Source organism: Vicugna pacos, chromosome 16 (assembly GCF_048564905.1).
Source record: "Vicugna pacos chromosome 16, VicPac4, whole genome shotgun sequence".
Lineage (NCBI taxonomy): Eukaryota > Metazoa > Chordata > Mammalia > Artiodactyla > Camelidae > Vicugna > Vicugna pacos.
This window is the reverse complement of record NC_133002.1, coordinates 36,499,251-36,525,078: the sequence shown is the minus strand read 5'-3', so window position 1 is coordinate 36,525,078 and position 25,828 is coordinate 36,499,251. Positions and strand designations below refer to the sequence as shown.

Genomic DNA, 25,828 nt, shown 5'->3' with positions numbered 1-25,828 from the left:
TGCAAAGGGCCTGGGGTGGCACACTGGAAAGTCTGAAATAAAGCCAGTGTGGTTTGAGCACGTGTGTGAGGAGGGGGAGGGATGCAAGAAGTAAGCATGGACACGAGGCAGGCAGAGACTAAATCGCCCTGTTCTCTTTCATGTGACATTGGCAAAGACTTGAAGGGACTGGAGTGGCAGATTTCAAGACTCTGAAAGCTATTTCACAGAAGGAGGGTGCCTTAGAAGCCGAAAGAGAGGAAATACCACAGCAAGTGAGATGTGAGTCAGACAGCAAGGCCATCCTGGCCCAGAGGGAACCCTGGGGGATGATTTTCTCTACTTCCCGTGCTGTACGTGTCAGCCAGGTGGCAGAAGTGGTGTTTGCTCATTCACTTCCCTATCCTGTTCCCTCTGCCACATTACTCCCCATTCTTGCTGTAAAATGGACAGCTCAGTCAGGGTGAGTCTGTTACATGAAGATGGGGCTGGGACAGGGGAAGGCAGGGAGGGAAATGTTACCCAAAAACCAGGGTTCTCCTCTTGGTGGGTGTCGAGCTAAAAGACAAAACCAAGCCAAAGAGCAGGAGAAGGAAGAATTTATTATTTGCAGCAAGTAAGAACACCGAGGATTTCTCCCAAAGCAGTGTCTCTCTGACCAGCAAAACTGGGGACGTCTTAAGCTAAAGGTGTATGCATATTCATGAAGAGGCCTGAGCAGAGGAGAACTCAGCACAGAATGGAGCAAAGATTGACAGAGTCTAAGCTTTAGTGGACTGAAATCAGGAGGGTCAGAAAAGGTTTTCAACATCATCATCCCACAGGTCCCACCAGTCTGAGGTCTCAGCGTGTAGCTTCTATCCTCCACCTGGGTGGGGGCCTTAGTTCCTGCAGAAGAACTCAAAGATTTGTATCAGATTGTTAGGTACTTCCCTTGAGGAAGAGCTAGTTCTGTTTCACTGCTGAACAATTGTTTCTTGACTGCTTTTCCTTTGTTCCTGCCCTTAAAATCATTCATTACTGAAACCTGTTTAAGGGCAAGCCTTGTGGCCAGGCTTAGATCCCAAAATGGCTTAGGCCAAAAATGATGAGGAAGCCATGCCTGGTTCTCTTTCTTCAGGGAGCGTCTACCTATTTGCTTACAGAAAGCAGCAAGGGTGAGGAGGGTGTTTTGGGGTGTCTGGGCTGCTCAGGGAAGGGGGGAAAGAGAGGGGGAAAGCTAGCAGCAGCCAAGACCAGGAGTAGGGCTGGGTCAGGGAAGGAGAGTGGCCAGGACAGGGCATCTCTGGGGGCCCCACCCCTGGATTCTGAGTCTCTTCTCTTTCCTGGAGGCACCTCTGGTCCCAGCTGCCTTGCCTGCTGAAGGACAGGACGGGATGGCCCTGGCAGTCACAGGTAGGGTACATCTGGTTGTTCTCTGACATCCTTTTGGGAAGACCTGTTTCCTTGTCTGGGGTTTCTCTCTAAATTATAACTCCTTGAGGGTAGGGTCTACATCTTGTTCAATGTCATAGATCCCATTGTCTGATGCAGTTAGTATTTGTTGAATGAATGAAAGCACAGACCCATGAACACTGAATTGTAGTGATGATCTGGAGAGCAGAGACCGTCCATAGCTATGGATGGATGGGACCCAGCTCTGAAGATCTGAGCCTTGATCTACATTACTGCCAGAATTCTTCTAAGGACCGGGGTTTGTGGGTAGGGCAGCCTATTTGCAGCCTCTTCGGATCAAAGGGCAACTCAAAATGCAGAAACTTTTTAAATTAAAAAAAAATTTTGTTTTATTTTTGGGGGAGTAATCATTTAATGTATTTATTTATTTTAATGGAGGTACAGGGGATTCAACTCAGGACCTCACACATGCTAAACATGTGTTCTACCACTGAGCTGTACCCTCCTCCCGCCAAACTTCAGAAACTTTTAAGACAGGTCATGTGATGTTCTGGTTAAGAATGGAGCTCTAGTGGGGAGGGTATAGCTCAAGTGGTAGAGTGTAAGCTTAGCCTGCTCCAGGTTCTGGGTTCAATCCCCAGTACCTCCATTTAAAAACAATTAAATAAATAAAACTAATTACCTCCCTTACCAAAAAAAAAAAAAAAAAAAAAAAAGAATGGAGCTCCGTAGCTGACTGCCTAGGTTCAAGTCCTACTTTTGCCACTTCCTAGCTGTGTGACATACCACTCTGTGCCTCATTTTTCTCATCTGTAAAATGGGGGAACAAATAGATCATAGGCTTGATGTGGGAATGAAGAAAGCTGACAACACTGCTTGGCACACAGTAAGTGCTCCATCAATGTTAGTGATTGTTGTCCAGGATGGAGATGAGAGACATGGAAAGGGATTTATTCCTTCCCCCAGGACAACACCTTAGACCCAAAGCACCTACCGCGGATCTGGCAGAGCTGCCTGAATAGGGTCACCCCTGGTGGCTTCTTCTGCTCAGTCCACCTGCATCAGTGGCCAGATCACCAAGGGCCCTCTGCCTTCTGCAGACAGAGAAGTGCCGACTGTACAACTGGGCTGACCGCCACTTGCTCCACAGCGTCATTGGGCAAGGCGCTTTCCTAATGTCCGCAAGCTTCTGCTTTCTTACTCGTTTTTTTTCCCTTTAATGGATGCGCTGGAGATTGAACCTTGTGCATGCCAAGCACTCGCTCTACCACTGAGCTGTACCCTCCACCCTTGCTTTCATATGTGTAAAAATGGAAATACTAAAACCATCTGCCAGGGTTGCTGTGGGGATTAGGTGCCCTGCACCCAGAAGGGCCGGAATGCAATTGCCTCTCCAGTTATCTGCCCCTCCCTCTGGCCCAGGCCCCTCCCAGGCTCTACCACTGAGACCTGGGGCAGGAGTTACATCCTCTCTGTGAAGATCAGCTGGAGAGTTCCATCCCTGGCAGCCTGCATCAGGGACTCCTGTCCCTGTCACCTCAGATGACTCCTGTCCCCGCAAGCTCTCTGCCAGATGGACTGACCTGAGTCCTAAGGCGAACCCTATAGGAGCGGAGTAAGTCCTGTGGTCCGAGCGCACTGGGTGGAGGCCTCAACCTGCTAGGAATGGGGATGGGGCGAGGTGGGAGGTGGGATTCCCATTCCATTTCTGTCCTCATCTTTAGACACAAGCTCATCATCCTACTTGCTTATTCACAGGCACAAAGAGGGGGAAAGTTGAAAGGGAAATAGGTTGGTATCCTGAAAATTTTAGTGCAGGGAGAACCGGGAGTTTCTACATTTATTCCACGAAGGTGCTTTGCATGGAATCCATGTGAGCTGTGGGGTTCTCAGCACTGGAAGGCAGAGTCTGCAGGAGGAACTCGCTGGTCGGGTGGGGGGAGGCTACAGAAAGTTCTCTGTCCATCCCACCCCCAGCCCCAGCAGTGAATCTGGAAACAAGGTTAAAAGGGCTGCTAACCACATCAAAGGGATTTAAATCTGGTGCCTCCTGAGAGCATGTGACCCTGGACAAATCATTTGATCTCAATTTCCCTGTTGTAAAATGGTAATAATACCTCACTGACCGGTTGGCTTGAAGATTTAATGAGGGAACATAAATGGATCACTACTGTTGAGTGCGGTGAACACAGCAGGGAACTTGTTTTATCCAACAGCCAACATCTAAGGCCAACTGTGTGCCAGGGTCTATAGGCTAGGGACAAGGGAGACACTGATAAAGAAGACAAGCCTGATCTCCGCCCTCACATTGCCCACAGAAGTGGGATGGCAGACACTGAATGAAAGGGATGGTGTGGGGTGATGATTAAGGCAACCAGCTTGGAAGCCCAGCCCTACCATTCAGCGGTGGGGTGACTCTGCACTAGCTCAGCTCTTTGCTTTGATTTTCCAAAAGTAAACTAAGCCACGCACCCACTTCATAGAGTGGTGAGGATTACGCGAATTGACACATGGAAAAATGTTACCTGGCAACTGGGTTTCCCTCTTGATGAGTGTCAAACGGCACAACCAAGCCCAAAGAGTGGGAGACGAAAGGATTTGTTACTCGTAGCAGCAAAGGAGAACACCAGGCATCTTTCCCAAAGCAGTGTAGTGTCTCTCCCACCAGCAAATCTGGGGAAGTTTTAAGGTAAGGGTGCATGCATTCTCTTGAAAAGGCTTGGGCTGGTGTATGCATATTCATAAAGGGGCTTGAGCAGAGGAGAATTCAACATAGAATTGGCACAAAGGTCCACAGAGTTCAAGCTTTCATCCATTGAAGTCAGAAAAGATCATCCTCATCATCATTCCATCCTCCACCTGGGTGGGGGGACTTAATTCCTGCAGAACTCAGATTCGAGACAGATTGCTATGTATATCCCTTGAGGAGGAACTAGGGCTCTGTTATATCGCTGAACTATTTTTTCTTGACTGCTTTTCCTTGGTTCCTGCATTCCCTCGCTTTCCTTGAGATCATTAATTATAAGTGAGACCTATTCAGGGACAGCATTGTGGCGCGGCTTAGACCACAAAATGGTTTAGGCCAAAAATGGCCTCTCTTATGTCAAGAAAGTCATTCCTGATTCTCTTTCTCTGGGGACCCCCTATCCTATCTGCTTACATTTACAGCCCCTACTGTGTGCTGTAAGGACACAGGTGATCAGTATAGTAAAAGGAGCGGCAGGATGTGTAACAGGGCAAGAGATGATGTCCAGGCTGAGCCTGCCCAGTAGTTGGGGTGGACATAGTCCCAAGGAGGAAAGGGCCTGGTGCAGGAGAGCAGGAAGAAAGAGTGAGGAGTGAAGAGAGGGGTGTGACTGAAGCAGAACCAGCAAACCAGTTTAAGGAGTTAGGGCATAGGGAGTTACTGGCAAGGATTTTTAAGGATCAGGTTTGCAACTTCAAAACATTCATTCCCCTTTGTATCTATGGAAACATGGCACACGTTTGTCCATTCATTAATGTACCCCTTGCCCCTGGCACAGAGATTAGGGTACTCCCTGGCGGACCCTCGCTCCCTCTCTGTTTTCCAGCCCCACTGGCTTCCAGATCTCTTGGGGCCTTTGCGTTTGGTGGCTCTCTTCCAGGAGTGGAGCCAGGGAAGATTAGGGAGCACTGAAGTTAGACCCAGGCCTGGGGGTGCCCACCTCCTCCCCATCCACACAGCCCCTCTGTGACCCCAGAGTCAAGTGTGCCTCTTTTGATTTCGGCAAATAATTTCTCCTGCTGTTAACACTCAACTGTAAATGCGGCGATCTAGTACAGTGCCTGGTTGGTAGTATGTTCTCAGTCAATACAAGTTTCTTTCCTCTCAAAACAATCTTCTCACCATCGGGGTGGGAGGACATTAAGAGTGGGGTGGGTGTGGCTAGGAACGATTCAGGGAGGAGAAAGTAGGCTTTTACTTTTCTTGCAAAGGGGCAAAGAGTTTGGTCCCCAACTCAGTGTTTACGGGGTAGGCGCGTGAGAGGGTGCCTTTCCCGGCAATCCCCTGTAATCTGTAACCCGGGTAAGGGTTCCAGGGAGATGGAAGCAATGACTCCGCCTGGAGGGCAGAGGGCACCTAGCTATGCGCACGTGGGAGAGGAACTGCTTTTCTTGGGCTGGATCGACCGATGCCTACCTTCGGGCTTAGGAGCGCAGAAAGGAATGACGTGGGGAAGTGGGGGATACATTTCTGCAAATCTCAGGGATCAGAGCTCCAGAGGCTGCGGTGGAGAAAGTCCACAGCCCGGGCACCTCTAGGTGTATGGGCGGGACTTACGTAGAGTCCCGCAGCCGCGCGCATGAGGGTCCCCCCCACCTAAGCGCATCTGAAGGGATGCACTCGGTCTCCACCCTCCTAACCTTTCCTCCTGTGCCGAATCCCACCTTCGCTGGCTTTCGGGGATCCTCCGGGGCAGCCGAGAGGCGTGGCCCGCCGGCGGCCCGCCCCTTTGGTGTCCTCCGGCACCGCTGTGATTGGACAGCCGCTTGTGACGTGCGGGGACTGCGGTGGGCCCGGCTGCTGCGGCAGCCGCAGCGCCGGCCACGGCTCCGGCTCTGGCTCCCGGGTATTTAAAGGGGACGCAGCGGCGGCCTGGGGGGATGGGGGGCAGGTGGAGAGGACGGCCCAGACGCGCATCATCCAGGGCCCCTTGGGACTGGAGTGACTCGTGAGCAGGAGCCCAGAAAGCCGGGGGTGGATAAGACATCGCGTCCCCTCCAATCCTCGTAAGCACCCCTTGCTCCATCCCGCTTCCAAATACTCAGCCAGCCCCTTTCCCCACTCTTTACACATCAAACTCTGCCGGGACAGACCTTTGCCGCCGCCGCTCCCCACGTGAGTCCTGGGCTCCCCGAGGTAGGGGAGGTCTGGGGTCCTAGTGTGGGGTGGGGGCTGCGTGGAGTCTGAGAGCGCTCCTTCATGCGTCTATCAGTGCGGGAGTCCCTGTAGCGGAGTAATTTGTTCCCCTTTTACGCCAGGAATCGGGTGCCCGGGTATCGCTCCGTCCCCGACTTGGTCAAGGCGAAGGAATCTGGGCTCACTTGCTCTCTGCCACCCACGAGTCCCCTCTGGCTCCTGAGCTGCGCGCCCCACCTCCCCTCCGCCCCGCACTGGAGCGAAGCACCCGCCAGCTGGGGGTGTGCCAGAGTGCCTGCTTTCCAGCCACTTCTAAAAATATCTCTCCCCCCACTCCACCAGCAGCTGCCACCTCTTTGCCCATTGAGGATCCCCTCGCAGTTTGTCCACCCAGGCAGGACAAGCCCAGAGGTGGCTCCCGGTCCCAGCTTCCTCACTGGCACCAGGGCTTCACTGGCACCAGGGCTTCAGTCAGGGCCCAAGGGATTCCCCAGGGCAATAGGGTAAGTTCTGGCTGCAGTTTTCCCAAGAGGCAGCAGAGACCCCTGTGCTCCTGATTCTGATGCTGTGTGACCTCCCAGGATATTAGTTTGACCTCTCTGAACCTCTGTTTTGCCTATTTACTGCTGGTGGTGGTGAGGAAGGAAGAGACCATGGTAAAGTTGGGAGTGCTGTCTGGAGAGGGAGAGAATTTCAGTCTAGTAGTGAAATCTGATTTCTAGTGATTGATGAAAAGAAACCTGGTCTTGGGCAGAGGACTTGTTACTGTAGGTCCTTGCTCCCCTGCCCCTTATCCCTAACTTGCACATTTTCTGGGGAAAACTGTCCTCAAACTGTCCTGTGGACTCCACCCATCAAGAGGGGAATTTCAAACTTAGGGCCTATGCAAAAGACAGGACTGTTTCCCTTCCCTATCCCCAGGGGCCCTCCCACTCCATCCCCATAGATGTAATACAACAGCATTGTGTAAAAGGTGCCGGGTGTGGGGCTGGGAGAGGCAGTCACTGCTTAGGTGGCACTGAAATCTGGGCTCCCTGCCCACCCAATGAAACCCTTCTCTCCTCTCTGCTCTAGCCTGGGAGAAGCTCAGAGGTCTTGTCCCCTTTTCCTCTGAGGGGCTCTTTCTGGTGTCCACAGAAGGATTTGATCACTCAGGACAAAGCTGCCAGAGGTGAGTAATGTCACAGAAACCAGACTCCAGTGGAACCTAGGGTCCCTCTGACTACTGTGGGGTAGTGTCAAAGTCTGGCCTTCTCAGTTTCGAAGAGAAACCCAGAATGCCTGGTTTTCTGCTCTGGGGATTAAAAGAAACAAGAACAACTCACCAAACAATAAATGTTTAACTGATTTCCCTAAATACTATTAGTAGATGCAAAAAATAAAAAAATCACTATGTGTTTTGCTATGACAAGTTTCATGATTAAAAACCAGTAGACTATTCTACCAAATTTTTAAAAAGAAAAGAAAAAGAACCAAGGGCGAAGCAGTGAAAGTTGACCTCTGGATGGTTCCTGGAGACCCTTTTTTATCTTTGTATCTGCCCTGCACGTGTCTATCCATATTTGCTTTTACAAGGGGAGTGGCATCCCCTGACCTTTTCTCTTTGGACTCACCTGGCCCTGAGGGGACCGTGTGGTAACAGCCAGGATTATGGAAGGCTGGAACTCCTTCCAGATGGGGCCTGGGGACAGCCCTCCCACCTCTCTTCTCCCAAATGTGCCCTTCCTTCACCTCATTCACCTCCTTCCTCTTCCCTCCCATCTTCTTGACCTGTGTCTTCCCTCCCTCCCTCCCTCCCTCCCTCTTTTTGCCCACTGCCCCATTCAGCTTTGACCACTGCTCTCAATTCCTAGATTACAAGTTCTTAAGGAAAAGGCTGAGACCCACATCCCATCCCTAGTGAAGGGGTTTAATGCATGTGTGGTTAGGGAGTGGGGAGGGATGGGGTACCTCAAAACAGAGGGTGTCAGAGCCCCTCTCTCTGACTGTTGCCCTGCTCCTGGGATGTCCTAGTCTCTGGTGGAGGGCAACAGCTTCTTGCTGTCCTGGGATGGTATAGGGAAAGTGTCACCTTAGTAAAGTCAGAAGGGTACCCAGTGTCACCCACTGTCACCACCAGGGGGCAGCAGACAGACAGACCTTTGCTCCTTTCCCTGTCTTGGTCTCCAGGCTCTCAAGTAACTTTCCAGGTCTGTCCCAGATGTAACTAGTCACTCATTTAACCCCACGGTGGAGGGGAGGCACTGGGAGTTGTCAGTCTGTAGCTGCACTGGTGAAGCCACCACAAAGCCAAACTCTGTTCCCAAAGCCACACAGCAAAGTCCCACAGAAATGTCAACCTGTTCCTGACTGACTGCCAGCCTCTGAAAGCACCAGGGAGGCTGTCCCAGACCAGCTGTGGTGCCCACGAGTCCCTGCTGCCCACTTGCTTCGGACTCTGGCAGAAACCCCAGTACAGTAAGCCTTGTCATCTGCCCCTTCCCTTTTGAGGGCAGAGGGCAACCAAGGCTGTGGCCAGGTGTTCACACCAGGCTCTGCCCCATGGAAACAGCATGGCCTTGGGCAAGTTATTTAAGCTCTGAGCTCTTCTTATCTGCTGAATTCATGAGACTGTGATGAACTGTGAGAGAATGAATGAGTAAAGGTGATTTGTAAACTGTGATGTACCATACACAAGAAAGGGGCAATGATCATACTAGAGAAAAAAGTATTGGTCTCAGACTCAGAGATCTGGATTGGAGATCTGTCTCGAGATCTGTGTCTGCCACATACAGTGGGTGACCTTTGGGCAAGTTGGTTAACCTTTCTGGGTCTCCAATAATATCATCTGTAACCTCTAGCATCATGGGGGATTGCTTTTATTTTTTATTCCCTTTGTTTTTGTTTATTTATTTTTGTGAGTTTCTTGGGGGGGGGTCGGTGGGGGATTAGGTTTATTGATTTACTGATTGATGGAGGTACTGAGGATTGAACCCAGGACCTTGTGCATGCTAAGCACGTGCTCTACCACTGAGCTACACCCCCGCCTCCCGTGGGGGTTTTTAAGAGGATGCTTAACAAGGGCTTTGTGATCCCTAAGTGCTACGCCTATTTGAAGCACTGTTTTTACTGAGTCCTGGGAGAGGATCTTGGATAGGACCGAGTGGGCATTAGTGGTGGAAACAATCAGCTGACTGGCACCCTCAAATGGACCTTGTGTGGTTGTCAGGAGCTCTGGAGGACCGCTGAAGGCCAACAGTCCCTACAGGTGGCACCCAGGGTGATGTACTGACAATGAGCGGGTGTTTTCCAGTTGCTGGCCTCCGATGCCTGTCTAGGGTAAGTGGGTCCCTCCAGGGGTCTCTTAGGATGAGGCCTCAACCCCCATGTTCCCATCATGGGGTGGGAGGAGCCCTATCCAGCCCCTTTTAGGCCTGCCTCACCTCTCCTGGGCCTCCACTAATCCCTGGAAGCTTCCATCCCAGGGGTAGGGCCCTGCTGCTTTATATCCTCAACTCCAGGGATCCTAGGCCACTGAGACTCCCAGATAGATGTTGGTAAGACCAGAGGGTGACTCTAGGGATGATGCTGAAGGGACAGTTCTATTAGAGAGGCAGACAGCCAGGTTCAAATCTCAGCTTTGAAATTAGGAAAGAAGCTCAGACTTGTTTCACAGGGTGTGCCAGGCCATAAACATCACAGGAGAGGGGGTTAGGAAGAAACTAGAAAGAGGAGTGGTTCCAGCACAACTAATTGGGGTGGGAGGCTGGGAGGAAGAAAGGCGGTGCGGTGGCTACTCTGCAGCTATACATAATCCGCTCACCGCCGCTCTGTCACTTAAAGCTGCTGGCAAGCAAAGGTGGAAGGGACAGGCTGCAGAGGGCCTCTGCTCTTCTCATTTGCTTGCCTTTGTGCCGCACACTTCCCTTGTTGTCCCCCATCCTCTTCCTTGTCAACAGGACTAGCCCGGGGTCTCCACTTCCTGGGGCTCCCCACCCCCACTCCCCACCCCACTCTTCCTGTCCCATCCAGCTCCATGCTCCCTCTCCCAGCGTGACTTCCTCCTAGTTCTCTTCCTCCCCACTCCTGCCTCCGTACCCCCAGCCATGTCCACACTACCTGCTCCCTCCTCTGCCTTTTCAGCCACTGCTGCTCTCTTTCCCTTACCTGTCTCCCAGGTATGGCGCGGCCTGGCTCGGGAGGCTCCTACTTCCCCAAGCCCCACCGCTTCTGCTGCTGCCCACTTGCTTCGGACTCTGGCAGAAACCCCACCCGCTGACACGTTCCTCCCAGGGAATTGGCAAGTGATTAGTGATGAGCTGTTAGCACAGGGCCCTAAAACTCCCTGCAGAAGCTGTGTCCCCTGCCCAGGGCCATCTGGCTGGAAGCAGCTCCCAGAGAGCCTGCCCGGGTCTTGTGTGGTCATTCCGCCTACGTGGTTCTTCCTGGAGCTAAAATCCAGTTCTCTGATCAGCGCAGAAGCCCAGGCACTTAACTCTCCAGACCTGGCCCTTAGCTCCTATCCAGGCCTGAGGACCTGGCACTGATTGTCCACATGCCTGGGATGGTGCCAACACGGCCTCCTGGGAGCCTGGCTCCTATATTGTCCACCATGGTCCCACAAACTCTCGGCTCTGCATGGCTGAGAAAGGGGAATGAGGAGGCTGCTCCAGTTGGGTGAATGGGTGGTTTCCCTTGACTGTTAGGGAAGAAGGGAGTAGAGAGTCCCCTCCGTTTATCCATAAGAACAAGTGGAGTCACTGGAAGAGCCCGGAATGGTCTAGGGACCCCCAAAGGAGTGACCCCTTGGAAGCTGTTCTTCCCTCTCTCAAGTTGTTAAGCCCCCATGGCCCCGATGAGAGTAGGAGAAATAGCTGGGCTCAGGAGGGGGAAGGTCCACTGAGGGTAAATCCCAGCGCAGTTAACCAAGAGGTGCCAAGCGGGTGGGCAGGGAAGGCTGGGAGTGGGGACGGCGACGTTGCTTACCCAGCTTAACCAGCTTCGGGTCCTCCTCAGGTCTTGGATGTGCCAGCGCCTCTGGCTGTGGCCCGCTAACCAGCCTCTCCCGGGCCGGCTCCCGCCGCGCCCCCTCTCGCTTGCTCCCTCCTCCTCCTCCTGCTCCTCTCTCCCCCGCTCCCAGGACAGCGGGATGGCCGCGCAGAGCGCGCCGCGCTTCCTGCTGACCTTCGACTTTGACGAGACCATCGTGGACGAGAACAGCGACGACTCGATCGTGCGCGCCGCGCCAGGCCAGCGGCTGCCGGAGAGCCTGCGAGCCACCTACCGCGAGGGCTTCTACAACGAGTACATGCAGCGCGTCTTCCAGTACCTGGGCGAGCAGGGCGTGCGGCCGCGGGACCTGCGCGCCATCTACGAGGCCATCCCCCTGTCGCCGGGCATGGGCGAGCTGCTGCAGTTTGTGGCCAAGCAGGGCGCCTGCTTCGAGGTTATTCTCATCTCAGACGCCAACACCTTCGGCGTGGAGAGCGCGCTGCGCGCCGCCGGCCACCACGGCCTGTTCCGCCGCATCTTCAGCAACCCGTCGGGGCCCGATGCGCGGGGGCTGCTGACGCTGCGGCCCTTCCACACGCACAGCTGTGCGCGCTGCCCCGCCAACATGTGCAAGCACAAGGTGCTCAGCGACTACCTGCGCGAGCGGGCCCGCGACGGCGTGCACTTCGAGCGCCTGTTCTATGTGGGCGACGGCGCCAACGACTTCTGCCCCACGGGGCTGCTGGCGGGAGGCGATGTGGCCTTCCCGCGCCGCGGCTACCCCATGCACCGCCTTATCCAGGAGGCGCAGAAGGCCGAGCCCAGCTCCTTCCGCGCCGCCGTGGTGCCCTGGGAAACGGCCACTGACGTGCGCCTCCATCTGCAACAGGTGCTGAAGACGTGCTAAGGACGCGGCCTGCAGGGGCTCCCGGGCGGGGAAGGGGGGCGAGGGGGCTGGGGATCCGGAAAGACAAACCTAGTTTTATTACTCCCTTTCCCTTTCGCTTTGGTATGTCCCTCCGGGAATTTCCGGAATTCCAGGCTCGTCCCTTTGGGGGCTGGGGGAGGGAGTCCAGAGCCGTCCCCATCTATGCAGTTAGCCCAGCTCAGCTTCCTCCCCTACTTCCACTGCAATAACGTTCTGGAGTCTGGCGCCACTGGGGTGGTGAGCATACCTGGGCAGGCAGCAGTGTTTCCAAAACCCCTGTCCTCCGAAATGGGAGGAAGGGGGTCCCCTGGCAGATGAGAGAAGGAACATCTCCCACTGCCTTAACTGCTGCCTTAGGCTGCATGACCTCCCTCCCCCAGTTTTCTGTCAAGCGGATCCAGGTCCCAAAATTCCCGCAGTTGCACCGGACTTCCGCGGAGAGAGACGGCTTTCTCAGACAACGATCCCAAGCCTAGATCTTGCTTCACCTACCACGACCCCACACTACACACCTTTTCTTCTTGCCTCCCTTCTCCTGACCATCCCGCCAGCATCCCCACAGGAAAAAAAGCCAGAGGGAACAGACACCTCCTCGTGGTGGGACGAGGTAGCACACTGTCCTGCTCGGGTCCAGCCAGCCAGGGACCTTGCAGCTCGCGCAACAGTGTCTCCTCGCACCCCAGCCTCGTCTATGCAGCAAGAGACCAGGGACTTACACCAAAGTCGCCCCGTCGGCTGGGCCCTCTGAGCCCCTCTCCTCCCGTATGGAACAGAAAGCCATGATGTTTTAAAGCAGAGCCAGCGAAACCCAAGCCCCTCCTCCCTCTCTGGTATTTCAGAGCTATAAAGGAGGTGAAGGGGAAGAGGTGCCTGAGATCTCTCGCGCCGCAGTCTGAGGGATGAAAGATGAGAGTGAAGTGCCCTCTACTCTCAGAGCTCCATTTAAGTGAGGGAGTTAGAGTCTCCGCTCATGGAGTAGTGCCCAGCTTGGAGAACCAAGACAACACAACACAAGCCAACAGGCAAAAGAACAGTGCAGCCCATGGTCGTAGAGCAGGGGTCTAGGGTAGAGGGCTCAAAGAGCACCGAGGAGAAGGGAGAGATACGGCCGCGGGGGCCAAGCAGAGGGGGCTCAATAATTAATTAGCGGGAGCCTTAGCCAAGCTAAGGGTGTCTTTCATTCCCTCTGACTCCCAGCCCTGCCGGGCAATCATAAGGTCAGAGTTTTATTCAAAGTTGGCACTTGCAGCTGGAAACCCTATCCTGCATGGTACAGGGCTCCTCTGGATAAGATCACCAAGCTTCTTGGCTTCTGGTTCTTTCCTGTCTGCAGCAGGCCCTGGGTATCTCCTCTCTCCTCAGGACCCCTTCCCACTGCAATGGAGGGGGCAGGGGCAGACACAGCTCACAGCCTAGGAGGTGTTCAGCCCTACTCCAGCCTTGGCCGTGGAGCTGGCTTTGGTGTGGGACTCAGGAGGCTCAAGGGAGTGCCTGGGTCAGCATCCCAGAGCGCTCAGGCTGTCAGCAGCTGGGCTCCACATAGTTCCCAGGGAAGAATCCAGACCCCTCTGAGCTGACGCCCTCACACCAGCCATCAGAGTAGCGGCGGGTGATGCAGATAATGGTGCCTTCAGAGAAAGAGAGTTGGTTGTCCTTCTGGCGGGTGTATGGGTATAGTGTCACCACTGCAGGGCAGGAGGAGAGGGTGCCGTGAGATGTGCTGCCTGCCCCATCATGGGGATGCAGGGGCCCACACTAGGGAGTAACTAGGAGGGTGGGCCAGGAGATACCTTCTCCAAAGTCCCCGGGACTCCTCCCCAGCTGAGGTGTTCAGTATCAGGCCAGCTGCTTCTCTTTGTTGGGGGAAATAACAAGTTCACCTTTGCAGATGGAGGGGAGGCTGTTTCTGGGCTAGCAGACCGGGGTGGGGGCAGCGGGACACTGACCCTAGGATCGGGTGCCCTTCAGCCCAAGGAGTCAAGTACCTTTCTCCAAGTATGTATCAGGGACCCAGCTTGGCTCCTCGGGCCCAAAGCCTGGTGGGGGCGGAGGTGGCAGACCCAAGTCATCTACATCCAGGGGCGGCGGAGGGGGCAGGTCCAGGGGCAGAGGCAGCTCCAGGTCTGGGAGGGGAAGCAGAAGGGCTGCAAGCATGACACAGGCAATCCCCTCCACTCACCCCAAGAACCTTCACTGTTCAAAGGCAGAGCCCCAGGATCTACCCATTCTACGTAACCTGCCTCCTGCCCTCATTCATCCTGGTCCTCCCACAATGCCTCTAGCAAGTAGTAGATGCTCAGTAAACACTGAGCAACATAAACAGTGTAGGGTGGTCATACAGCTTGGTGAGCCTTGGGCAAGTCACTTAATTTAACCTCTCAGCCTCAGCTTCTTCTGTTAAATGGGAGCGTGAAATTTCTCTTAGGGTTAAGTTTAAGTGAGAAAATGGATGCTAAACTTCACCCCGGGGCCTGCTATAAAGCAGGCGGTAAATTATGTTCGTTCACTTCCTCCACGGCTTTCTCATGTCTTCTACCTGGCAAAGCATTCACTGAGGTAGGCTCGACTGGACCCAGGTGAGGTGGGGAGGAGTTTCAAGAGGTGAGAAAACGACCCCAAAGTTGAGCTAGGAGGAGAGGGAGGGGCTGCTTACCTGGCGGAGGCAGGGACAGTTCCTCCAGCGGAGGGGGCGGCAGGAAGACCTCGGCGGCAGCAGGTGGAGGCGGTGGAGGAGGGGGTACTGCCTGCCCCTTGGTCGTGGAGACCCCACTGACACCTTCGGCGCTGCTGCAGACCAGAGAAAAGGGGGCTCGGCTAGGTTGGGGGTCACCTTCAGCGCCCCAACTGGCTCCGCCCGTTCAATCCCAATCCCCGCCCCTGTGATCTTGAGTCCTCTCTACCTCGGTAGTCACGGTGAAAACCGGCAGGAGGCCCCTCTCCAACCCCACCCCCACCACCGCCCCCCAGCTTTGACTTGGGGGCTCACCCAGCCGAGGCCAGGGAGGAGACAGAGGACGCGGCGGAGAGTTTGTCTTCGGGCACCACCGGGAGCTCTGGGATCCGGGGTGCTCTCCTGGGGGTGGAGAGGAGAGATGTAGTCAAGGGGGAAGGAAGGCTTCCGGCGAGCTGGGGCTGGCGCCGAGGGGAGGTGGCAGCTGGCGGAGGAGGAAGTTTGGCGCTCGGCTTGAAGCGAGGATGGGGGCGTAGAGTTTTGGGATGGAGCGGGGCAGATTACGATTGCGGTGATGCCTCACCCCAGGGTGGCCGAGGAAGGTGTGGCAGGCGCCTTGATGCTCTTTCGAGACAGGGTGCCGGTCCGCGACAGCTGGGTGCTCAGATCCTGCCGGAGGAACAGGGGGTGGGGCTGACATCCATGGGGCCCCCCGGTAGCCCCTCTAATCCCGGAGAGCAAGTAGGGGCAGGGCGAACTAGAACTCGAAGGGAGAGGGCGGACGGGCACAGCAAGTTCTCACTTCCACTTCCCAGGCCCCATCTCCCACCCCACCCCCTCTGCTTTCCTGCGCCCTGGGCCTCAAGTCTGCCCCAGGCCCAGACAGACACGGTCTGAAGGCCACTTCCTCTGCTTTGGCTCAGCGACTGAGCCTCACCTCCTGCCAAAGCACGCTCAGCTCCCAGCTCGGTGGTCCCTAACTGAGAAACCTCAACACCAGCGCAGGGCTGAGGAGGTAGAGGTGGACTTAGAAACGTCCCACCTGTCGTCTTCACAGGCCCGTGGAACTAGTTTTGGGGGAGCTGCGGCCAGAGAGAAGCAGAACACGTAGCGTGTGCAAGGACCAGGTGCAAACCCCCACGAGAGAGAGCACCTCTGTTACCCACAGGGTTTCCCCAGGAGTGGGTGGCGGGGAGTGATGTCCTCTGCTGTACTTCACTAGGGACAGGACAGAAGGGACTTGAGCTGAAGCATAAAGAATATAATTTGGACAATAGGAAGAACTCACTGATGAGGAGGGCTGGTGACTGAAGGAGGGAGTGCACTTCCTCTCTTTGGGGGGGATGGTATGTTAGGATATGAAAGGGTCATTTAGATACAGGGGAGCTTCTAATCTAATCTGGAATGATGGGGTGTGGGGACCAGGGATCAACAAAATGGGATTAGGGGTATGTGCACTGTCCCTTCTCTCCAGAATTCTGTGAAGGAAATGCCAGTCATCCACCAGGTCTCCCTTTGAGTGGCTGCATCCTCACCCCTTCCCACCCAACAGCAGCTCTGGGGTGACTGTTCAGTGCAGTGACCTCAAACCTCCAGACAGAGGAAGTTGCTGTTCTCATGCCGCTGCGGAGCCATTCTCATGCACACCCTGACATCCTCCCTCCCCTTCTCCCCCTCTCGCCCTCACAGCTGGCACCCACAGTGGGGAGGGGTGGGTGTGCCCACATGTCACTCTCAGCAGATCATGTGAGTACAGAGTAAAGGTCGGTTATGAAGCGGGGTGGGTCATGAAGAATTTTTAAGGAAGAGCCGGGTCAGGGAGGGGAGGCCCCTTCCTGGAAGGAGGCCTTGGGGAAGAGGGGAGCCTCTTAGGGTGATGGCTTCCGGGAGTGAGGAAGGAAAGGGGCTGCAGGTTGGGATAAGAACATGGCTGTGGATGAGAATTGGGTGCCTAGAGAGAAGGGAGCCACGAGGCAGAAGCTGGGGGCTGTGGAGAAAGAGGAGGGGCCGCTCTCTTTACCTTGATCCCATGGCCGATGTCATCCAGGCAGCCAAAGTCGAGAGGTCTCCGGTAGTAGGGTGTGAGCGGAGGGAGGCTCGTGGGGGCGATGATTTTCTGGCTGGGGGGCAGCCGCTTGACAGTGGCTAAGGTGCCAATCTCCCTTCGGGCCACCTTCTCCATATGCATGTTCACCATCTGCATGACAGGGTTAGAGGTGACAGTGGGGCAGCCTCTGCACAGCGCAGCCCCTTAAGACCTTGGGGTGAGGAGAGGGACCAGGGGAGGCAGTGAAGTCCAGAGAAGGAGTGAGGGGAGTTTTGTCCCCAAGGCCACACAGCCTTTGGGAGAAGAGTTGCCAGGGGAGGATGGAGCCACTTTGGAGCAACTTCCTGGTGGAAGAGAACAGGGGTTATTATTAGCTGAGCAGGAACCAGAGGAAAAGAGAAAACTCAGCATCCCTGGGGATGCTGGGAGGAGACTGGGCTGGCTCAAGAGCAGAGGGGAATAACGTAGAGGTGGCTGAGAATTGTGGCTGGATCGGCTCTCCCTTTGGGGGCACAATATATAGGGCACAATATATGAGTGAATTAACTTCCTCTTGGAATGTACTGCGCAGAAACTTACAAGCGCTGAGAGTGTGGGAACTCCAGTCTGCTGGGGTGAAAGGAAAAGACACACCCACAGTGACCATGTGGGTGATGCACAAGCCAGGCCGATGTGTAACTGAATCTGTGCATGTGGTTTGTGGGGCAATTCCTTGGCCAAGGATCCAGGAAGGAAGGAGGAGGGTGTGTATGCTAGATGGGTGGGGGGCACTGTGCTGTAGTGGCAATGCTCCCAGGGCTGAGGATGACCTTGCCAAGCAAGCACTCTGGGTCTGGGATACATATTAGGCCACTGCCTGTGTTTACACGGGAACAGGTTCCCTATGCCTCCTTGCTGTTCTACGCAGCCGCTGTGATGAACAGAGTCTACTGTGTTGGGTAGAATTCAGAGAAAAAAGAGTTCTGCCCTCAGGGGGGTCCTCGTCTGATGGGGCAGCCAGGCCCACCACGGAGACATAACCACAGAGATAAGGAGGCTCCAAAAGCTTGGGGAGTGCCAACTTTCTGTGATAGAGCTTGGGCTTACTGACGTGGAGGAAGGTGGGAAAGGACTTTTGCTGGAGAAGATGTCCTGGGTGGGGCTGAATGCGAATTAGGGGCTGATGCAAGCAGCCTTCCCACAGCTCTTACCTGGCCCAGCGTGCTCACCCGTGCTTCCACCTGCCGCAGGGCGGCCGCCTGAAGGTCCAACATGCGCAGAGTGTGTCCAGCCAGGTTGCCCACCTGGTAGGCCACGCTGGCCAGGGCCTGGGTGGTGAAGGCCATGGTCTCCTCCAGTGCCTTCCGCTTGTCCGTGGCCTGAAATACACGGAGCCCAGGCCTGAGGCCAGCATGTCCCACTGGCTGGATGGCATGCGCTAGGGTATAGAGAAGTTGGGGACCAAATTAGCAGAAAGCAGCAACCCTTAGATGTTTGAGGTGGTTTCTGTAAGGATGAGGTTGTAGAAAGAGGGACCCAGGGGGCATCAGGAAAGTGAATCTGCAGCCCTGGGGACTGGGTGCAAGGGGAGGAAAACATACACTTCTCAAATAGTCAAGCTGACAATTTAGCTCTACCATGGTCCTGAGGAGTTTCTGCAGGGGTAAAAAGTGACCAGTAGAAAGGAATGAGGAAGTCAGTGCTGGCTGGAGAAAATATTCTCAAACTTGAAAATCAAACATCCCAGACCTTCTAACCAGAATCTCCCGGGAGTGAGGCCAAAGAATCTGTGCCTCTAAAAGCTCCCCAGGTGACTCCTGTGCTCCCTGCTTAGCTCCAGGCTACAAGTCGGTGTTTGGGAACCAACAATCTGGTCCATTTTATAGATAAGAAACTGAGGCCCAGGAGGAGTGACTTCATTCATTCCTTCCCTCCAATAGCTTCCCAACACACTAAGAATAAACTAAACTTCCAACCGTGGCCTATCTAGGGCCCCACAAGGCTGGCTCCAGCTTTCCTCACCACCCTCCTCCCTTCCACTCTCCCTCTCACTCGCGCCCCTCAAGCCACATTGGCCATTGTGTCTCTATTCCTGATCAAGCTAAGATTGTTTCTACCTCAGGGCCTTTGCACTTGCTGTACTTATTTCTAGACTCCTTAAATCTCAGCTCTTCTCAACCGTTGCTCACCATCCTAAGATTTCCCCCAGTCTACTGTATTGCCCCACTATCAGATTTACTCTGTTCTTTTTTCTTCATAGCACTTAACACTATCAGAAATTGTTTATCTATGTACTTTATTATCTATTTCCCCACCCACACGCATGCACGCACGCCAACATGAAAATGTAAGTACTGTGAGGGCAATGAGCTTGTCTGTTATCCTGTATCCTTTCCTGGGATAGTGCCCAACACACAGACAGTACTTAATAAATATGCCTTCATGAGTTAATTAGCGGATTGAATGCAAGCAAACCCAAACACTTGCTGGGCATCTTCCTACCGCATGCCAGGCACTGTGCCAGGCACTGGTCAGGGCCACACTTCCAGTCAGTGGTAGCGGGGTGGGCAGGGAGCGGCTGAAGACAGAAGAGGCTTTTTTTTTTCAGTCCCAAATCAGACCTTGGGGGCTGGCACAAAACTTCTCCGGTCATTTGGTTCCCCAGGCTGCTTCCTCCTCTCAGGGTGGGACATGGAGTTGCTGTGCTCTGGTCTGCGCTTTCTCCAGGGGAAGGAGGCCAATCCACAGGGCAAGGCTGGGGAGAGGCCAGTGGGCTGACTGACAAGGCTGCACACTGGGGTCTCCTTACTAAGGACCCTGAGGGGATCCTCAGGGCCTGTAGCCTGAGCCAAGCTGGAGCCAACGGGCAGATGGAGAACCTCGTGGCAGCCCCTCCAGTACTTCTCCCTTGGGGTACTCCTCCCAGCCTTTCTGTTCCAACAGTTGGAAAGAGCTGCTCATTTACATCCAATTTACATCAGCATATGTAACCAAGTGCCTCGAAAAGTTAAAGAAACCAACCCAGGAGGTTAAAACCAGAAAGGATAGCAGGTCTTATACTAGTTTAAGACCTTCCTTTCATAGGTGAGGCCCAGAAGGGAGCAGCGACTACTCTTTTGGTCTCCACCCAGATTTCTGAACTGGCCTCTTCTGTACTGTCCCCTCCCTGGACTGGCATGTGGAATTCATCATTGGGTTTTTCCTGTCAGTCCAAACAGGAAAAATGTCTGCTTGGGCCCTAAGCTCTGGGAGGCCAGAGCCTGGATGCCTGCTGACCCCTGGCTTTGGTCTTGACCTGAAGTCAAGTCTGGCGGGACAACAGTCAGGCATCCATCTTCATGGCTGACTGCTTATTCATCATGCAAATTACCCTGTCTGTAAACTCAATGGACCCTGACGGAGAACACTGCCGTTGACCCCAGCCTGGCCTCCCCCATTCCCCATAGGTTTCCTGACACCTGGTTGGTGGCGGGGAGGGAGGTCGTGGGAACTAGGCCTTGTTTAATGCCAGTTCTGAGAAGTCATCCAAACCCGTCCTAGGCATTTGCTCCCCAGACAAAGATCCTCAGAGAAGCCAGGAAAGGTAACTGGTTGTGTGGTCTGGTAGTTGGTGTTCTCCATGAAGGAAGCAGACATCTGGGGATTTCGACTTGGATCAGGGCTTCAGATGCTCTGGGTGTTTTTGCAAGGGCTGCTAGAACTGACTTTTAATATCTATATGTGTCTTTCAACCTTCTGATGAATGATGATGATGATGGTGGTGGTGGTAACAGCTGCCGTTTGTCCTGCCCTAAGGCGCAGGCACCAGTATAAATGCTTTAATACATTATTACCTTTAACCCCTGTGACCACTGTGAAGGAAGGGATAAAAATCAGAGGGACAACTTGCCACAGGTCCAGGAGTTGGCAATCGGACTCAGGTCTTTGTCACCCCCCCCCAAATCTTGTGTGCACACTGCGTGTGTGTAAATGAGAACCCATCAGGAAGTGTTTCGAGGTGTGCAGAAGTTACTGAAGGCATGGGAAGGGTGGCCCCCATCCTAGCCCATGAGAGTGTGCCTCTCAGCGCTTGGAGAATGGAGCTGGTTTACCAGCTCATCTGCAAATATCTCGCATTAATCACTCAGCATCTACACCCCGGGTAGCATTTTCAACTAGAGGTGTCGGGGTGGGCTCTGGAGTCAGAGTTAACTTTCACGCCCCACTAGCTTGGAGACTTCGGGAGAGTGAGTTAACCTTTCTGAACTCAGCCTCCTGGTTGTGAAGAGGGAGTGGTTCTCACCTCACAGACTGGGCTGAGGACTGAAGGAGGCAGTGAGGGCAGTAAAGGTGCAGAGCATCTGGCTTTTTTTTTTTTTGTTACTTAAAAAAATGTTTAATACAGTTTTTAAAGTTTACTTTCCATTTACAGGGTGCAGAGTGTCTTAACTGTTGTTACCATTGACTCTCTTTAATCTGCCATTTTCCCATAAGCCCTTGCTCCTTTTATTTATTTATTTATTTTTCAACACTCCTGCGGAGCTGGGAGGTCCCAATGCAAATAAACTCTCTTAAAATCATGCAGCGTGTCAGGGAGGGGAAGGCAGAGAGGAGAGGGCTTTGCTTCAGAAGCCAGGAGGCCTGGGCTGATGTCACTTCTACTGTAGCTGAGCCGTGTGACCTTGACAAGTTGACAAGTCACCTTGCCTCCCTGAATTGCTGTTTTATCATCTATAAAATAGGAATAATGATACTCTTCTCACAAGGTGGTTATGAGGGTTCAAGTAACAGATGTGCTCGATCATTGTCTGGTTTCCTTTGCCCCTTTTCCGTTCATCCAGGCATCTACTTGTGGCCCTGGGACACCCCCACAATTTAGAGAACTGTTCTAAAATGCCACCATGCTTGTCTTTTGCTGGTAGCCTGCTCCCAGCAGTCATATTGTCCGTGCCTCTGCCTCTGCCTCTGCCTCTGCCTCTGAGTCAGACCCCGTCTCATTAACCCAGCCTAGTCTGACATCTCCCTGCTCTCCTCAGATACCAGGGGAAGAACTTTCCCTGTGCATCTCAAGTTCACTGCAATGTTTGGGAAGTTCCTCTGAAGTCTCACCTAGTGCCAGCCTGAACATGGAATGATGGCGCCAACCTGTGTATGAGGATAAGTCTTTGGGCCTCTGGACTGAACAAGAGAAGGGAGACGAACCAAGGGTAAGGCCTGTAGCAGGATGCCTGCCTGGGCATCTCTGAGGCTCTGGGAGAGAGACAGGGTACCTTGGGGGCTTGGGGAGCCTTAAAGTTTGGGGGACTTGGTTGAAGCCAACCTGGGGTGGGAGGATATCTCAGCCAAGGCCCAGGCCAAGCACCTGTCAGGATGGGCTCCGGGCCCCTGCAGCGGCCGGGGTGCCGGGGACGCGCCCGCTGCGCCTACCTGCACGTAGTTGTCCTCGCAGTAGTCGGCCACTCGCAGCAGGGCGCTGTGGTTGCCCCGCAGAGCCTCCCGGCCCGTGGGGATCTCAAACTCCTGCAGCTGCTGCAGCTCCGCCATCGCCCCCCGGCCTCTGACTGGCTCCCCGGGGAGCCTGCTGGTTTGGCGCCTCACCCTGCCCTTGATTGGTCGCTCCGCTTCCCTCCCTCTCACTGCTTTTGGTTTCCTCTGCGTGAGAGTCCCAAGCCCGCTTGCGAGGGGCAGGCATGCTCTATCCGGGACAAGAGGAAGTTAGCCCCCACTCCCTGGGCCTGTGCCTGTCTGCCCCCTGCCCAGACGAAGGGGGAAGCCAGGGGCCCCTTTTGGGGGCCCAGCCCCCCAATCCCTCCCAGCAGAGGAAGCCAAGGTCGGGGCGGCTGTGATGGCTCCCTGGGCCTGGAGAGGAAACCGCGGTGGGGGCTGGGATGGGAGACTGAGGAGGAAGGGGGCTGGCCTGCTCTGGGGGGTGGAGATGGATTTTCCACTCATGGAAGCGGAGGAAAGGGCAGAGGGTGGGGGCTTCCTTGGGAAGCTTGGGGATGAGTCACCAAGAGACAGGGGACTGGAGGGTGGAGAGGATATGGAGACCGGTCATGTCGGGAGGCTGGAGGGTGGCAGTGCAGCAACAATGGCAAACAGCTGATGTGGCAGCGAGGGGAATCAGGCCGGACATCGGGACGATACAACCAGAGATCCCCTGAGAAGTGTTATCAATTCTCTGAAGGGTTACCTGTGATGAAGATCTGGCACACACGCTCTGTGCCTGCTGGAGGCAGGACAGGATGAAATTGACCAAGTGTAGCGTGAGGGACTCAGATTAGACAACAGGAAGGACGTGACTTTCAGAAGCAACGGGTTTAAATTCCAGATTAACTGGTCGGTCTTAGGAGGCAGTGGTGGACAGAGCGCTGAGTCAGCCTCGGGAGGTATGTTCTCCATTTCCTACATTCACGGCGGAATTGGACTTGATGACCTCCAGGGTCCTGTCCTGATCTTGAATTCTTAGAGCTCACAGTGAGTGGGACTTGGATCCTGGAGCAGAAGCACTTAGGATGGGCTCTGGGCTTCCTCCCCACCCCTCCCACTGGGGTGTCTGTCATTGTAGATGCAGAAAAAAAGGAGGCTCCCTTGCTGACCACAGTGGTCCCTTAATATCTGCTCCTCAAGGGGGTCCCTTGTCATTGGACAGGCGTCAGTCTGAGCAGGAGCTCAGTGACTGGTAAATGACATAGCCCTTGGGTGGACCTGGGAGGAGAATGAGAGAGCGATCAGGATGTGGGCTCAGGGATGGCTGAGAGAGACCCACAAGCAGGGCTCAGAGGAAGTAATGGAAGCAAAAGAGCCTGGACACAGGTGTTAGAGATGGCCCTGGCCCCAAGTGCTGGCTGGCAGAGCAGCCCAAGTGAGTCCATTTTTATTGAATAAGTGAGTGAGGACTGATCTAGGAGAACCTGTTCCAATGGGGGTCGCAAAGGCTTCTCAGGTGAGGGAAATGCGGAGCTGGTCTAGGACTTGCCTCATGGGGAAGAAGAGCCTCAGAGCAGACTCAGGGGTAGAGGAGGAGAGGGCCTGGCTAAGAAGATGGAAGAGGGAGGGGAGCACGTAGGTCTGGAGGGTGAGAACTGGGGAAACGGGCTCTAGGCCAGAGAGGTCACTGAGGAAGTGGGGCTGGGACCAGGGGCAGGGTGCCTGCTGTGGCTGGCAATCTTGGAGGCTCAGGCCACTGGATGAGCTTAGAACCTTGAGCCTATGATCAGCTTAGGCATCAGAGATTTGGGCTTCCAGACCATCTGCTTTATCCAAAGATTTTCAGCTCATGAGGAGCTAGGAGGCTCAAACTCCATCTTGTCTGCGTCGGGGACAAGTGACTTGAAGTTCACGCTCTTCCTTGGCAGGTGAGAGGGGCTGAAGTTGCACTGGGCTGGGATCTAGTATTAGCACTATTGAGGTTAGGCACCAGGGAGGCCTTCCTGATAACCCTGTAGTGATGGTGATGATGATGATGATAAATGTATTAAGTGCTCATTATGTGCCAGGCAGTGTATGAAAATACTTGATATGTATTATTTTCTTAGTCCTTACTTAATCACATAAGGTAGGGACCATTATTAAACCCATTTTGCAGATGGGGAAACTAAGGCTTAAGTAGGATGAGCGGCTTGCCTAAGGAAACAGCAGAGTGGGGATCAGAGTTGGAGTCTGGCAGACTCTTCTCTTAACCACTAGGGTATTCTCTACCCTGACAGGACCTGGAGTTTCCTGAAAACTTGTATCTGTATCATTAGATGGAATAATAACTTTGCTTCCCAAATCTTCCACCCGTCTCTCCCTTCTCCAGGCTCTGATTCCCGTTTCCTCCATAGAAATGTCCTTATCCAAGGGCAAAGATTGTGACTCCCCCATCAGACTGGGAATGTCCTCTCCTCCTGAGCCTAGACTCATGATGGGGAGTGGGTGGGGAGGATGCAGTGAATATATGGTGAGCGATGAGGGGCCTGAACTGAGGGGCACAGCAGGGAAAGGGGTAGAAGTTGAGGTGTGGAGAGGGCAAAGGAGGGAGCCGGAGGAGCCCAGGGGATTTGCCATCCTGGCTATGGAATCCTTTCCAGGACCAGGTCTCTCCAGGGCAGGATGGCCCAGGAGCTCAGTGAGAAGGAGATCTTGAAGATGGAGGTGGAGCAGCTGAAGAAGGAAGTGAAGAACCCTCGAGCTCTGGTGAGCCTCCTCTTCCCTTCCCTGCTCCCTCTTCTGCATCCCTTTCTGGTCCTCATGGAGCCGGGATGCGAAGGAGGAAGTGATGGACCGCAGGGTGGTGGGACTTCTCCAGGGCAGTAGAAAGAGCAGGAGGTGCCTCTGGAACAAGCTGAGTGTGGAAAGAGGCTGAGTTGACCCTACGGAGGTGCGAAGGAGAGAGCCTCGGAGCCGGGAGGGCTCAATGTGTCCAGCCCTGTCTCTTGGCTGGGCCTGGCCAAACAGGTCAGAGTTAGGCTTTGTGGTTCTGGTCAAGGAACACACATCAGTCTCACACTGCCCGTCCCTTTCATCTTTCTCCCACCGTCCTCCATCCCCACCCAGCCCAGAAGTTGGTTTTCTTAGGACTGACCCAATCACGAACCCTGAGCAACAGACAAGGGCTAGAACCACATCTGCTTTCTCGCAGATTTCCAAAACGGGAAAGGAAATCAAGGATTACGTGGAGGCGGAAGCAGGAAACGACCCTCTTCTCAAAGGCATCCCTGAGGACAAGAATCCCTTCAAGGAGAAAGGCGGTTGTATGATTAGCTGATGATGCTGATGCCCCTCATCCGGAATGCTTGTCCCTCTCAGCCCTGTTCCTCACCCAGGCCCCAGGACCCTGGGATGCCCAGGGAACCAGTGGATGTTCACCTTCTTGTCCCAGAATGAGTAAAGATGCCTGGCTGCAGACATTGCGAATCCATTCCCTGGTCCCGCTTTGAACTCTTTCCTCCCATTAGCTCCGCCACCCACTGGATCATGGCTGACCCCACTTGGAAACACTCCAGGAGAGCTTCT

General features: G+C 54.3%; 3 protein-coding genes and 1 long non-coding RNA gene across 12 annotated transcripts; 2 read left to right on the top strand and 2 right to left on the bottom strand.

The window, feature by feature from the left end:
* Positions 1–560: 560 nt before the first annotated feature.
* On the bottom strand, positions 561–5,839 carry LOC116283855 (uncharacterized). The gene is made up of 3 exons (XR_012059642.1): positions 5,785–5,839; positions 2,369–2,468; positions 561–867 (listed from the first exon to the last, which is right to left on the bottom strand). It is a non-coding gene; the product is annotated as an uncharacterized lncRNA (long non-coding RNA).
* A 64-nt stretch (positions 5,840–5,903) lies between these two features.
* On the top strand, positions 5,904–13,018 carry PHOSPHO1 (phosphoethanolamine/phosphocholine phosphatase 1). 7 transcript variants are annotated; one of them, XM_072938886.1, is made up of 7 exons: positions 5,952–6,126; positions 6,602–6,759; positions 7,331–7,427; positions 9,465–9,574; positions 10,414–10,535; positions 11,252–12,116; positions 12,536–13,018. In XM_072938886.1, exons 4-7 carry the CDS (start codon positions 9,530–9,532, stop codon positions 12,629–12,631), a joined length of 1,128 nt encoding a protein of 375 aa, XP_072794987.1. In that variant the 5' UTR covers positions 5,952–6,126; positions 6,602–6,759; positions 7,331–7,427; positions 9,465–9,529; the 3' UTR covers positions 12,632–13,018. The 7 variants fall into 7 exon arrangements, with proteins under 7 accessions (XP_031541964.1, XP_031541961.1, XP_072794988.1 ...); XM_072938885.1 differs by lacking the exon at positions 6,602–6,759; XM_072938884.1 differs by lacking the exon at positions 6,602–6,759 and having other exon boundaries at positions 5,952–6,235.
* Positions 13,019–13,370: 352 nt separating this feature from the next.
* ABI3 (ABI family member 3) lies at positions 13,371–22,687 on the bottom strand. Its single transcript, XM_006214177.4, has 8 exons — positions 22,259–22,687; positions 18,064–18,231; positions 16,847–17,023; positions 15,410–15,495; positions 15,142–15,228; positions 14,809–14,942; positions 14,141–14,278; positions 13,371–13,840 (listed from the first exon to the last, which is right to left on the bottom strand). The coding sequence occupies exons 1-8, from the start codon at positions 22,373–22,375 to the stop codon at positions 13,677–13,679; spliced, it is 1,071 nt and encodes a 356-aa protein (XP_006214239.2). The 5' UTR covers positions 22,376–22,687; the 3' UTR covers positions 13,371–13,676.
* On the top strand, positions 21,936–25,803 carry GNGT2 (G protein subunit gamma transducin 2). Of its 3 annotated transcripts, XM_031686105.2 has the most exons (4): positions 23,179–23,220; positions 24,100–24,189; positions 24,904–25,009; positions 25,455–25,803. In XM_031686105.2, the coding sequence occupies exons 3-4, from the start codon at positions 24,926–24,928 to the stop codon at positions 25,578–25,580; spliced, it is 210 nt and encodes a 69-aa protein (XP_031541965.1). In that variant the 5' UTR covers positions 23,179–23,220; positions 24,100–24,189; positions 24,904–24,925; the 3' UTR covers positions 25,581–25,803. The 3 variants fall into 3 exon arrangements, with proteins under 3 accessions (XP_072794990.1, XP_031541965.1, XP_015103414.1); XM_072938889.1 differs by lacking the exons at positions 23,179–23,220; positions 24,100–24,189 and adding an exon at positions 21,936–22,038; XM_015247928.3 differs by lacking the exon at positions 23,179–23,220 and having other exon boundaries at positions 23,821–24,189.
* Positions 25,804–25,828: the final 25 nt, after the last annotated feature.

Excerpts from the sequence above, each read along its gene's own strand:
- PHOSPHO1 (XM_072938885.1), top strand. The coding sequence starts at position 9,530 with ATGAGCGGGTGTTTTCCAGTTGCTGGCCTCCGATGCCTGTCTAGG. Across the intron at positions 9,575-10,413 it reads GCCTCCGATGCCTGTCTAGG|GTATGGCGCGGCCTGGCTCG; the intron begins GTAAGTGGGTCC and ends CCTGTCTCCCAG. Across the intron at positions 10,536-11,251 it reads ACGTTCCTCCCAGGGAATTG|GTCTTGGATGTGCCAGCGCC; the intron begins GCAAGTGATTAG and ends GGTCCTCCTCAG.
- ABI3 (XM_006214177.4), bottom strand. The coding sequence starts at position 22,375 with ATGGCGGAGCTGCAGCAGCTGCAGGAGTTTGAGATCCCCACGGGCCGG. Across the intron at positions 18,232-22,258 it reads GCGAGGACAACTACGTGCAG|GCCACGGACAAGCGGAAGGC; the intron begins GTAGGCGCAGCG and ends CGTGTATTTCAG. Across the intron at positions 15,496-16,846 it reads ACATCGGCCATGGGATCAAG|GATCTGAGCACCCAGCTGTC; the intron begins GTAAAGAGAGCG and ends TTCCTCCGGCAG.
- GNGT2 (XM_015247928.3), top strand. The coding sequence starts at position 24,044 with ATGATCAGCTTAGGCATCAGAGATTTGGGCTTCCAGACCATCTGCTTT. Across the intron at positions 24,190-24,903 it reads TTCACGCTCTTCCTTGGCAG|GACCAGGTCTCTCCAGGGCA; the intron begins GTGAGAGGGGCT and ends AATCCTTTCCAG. Across the intron at positions 25,010-25,454 it reads TGAAGAACCCTCGAGCTCTG|ATTTCCAAAACGGGAAAGGA; the intron begins GTGAGCCTCCTC and ends GCTTTCTCGCAG.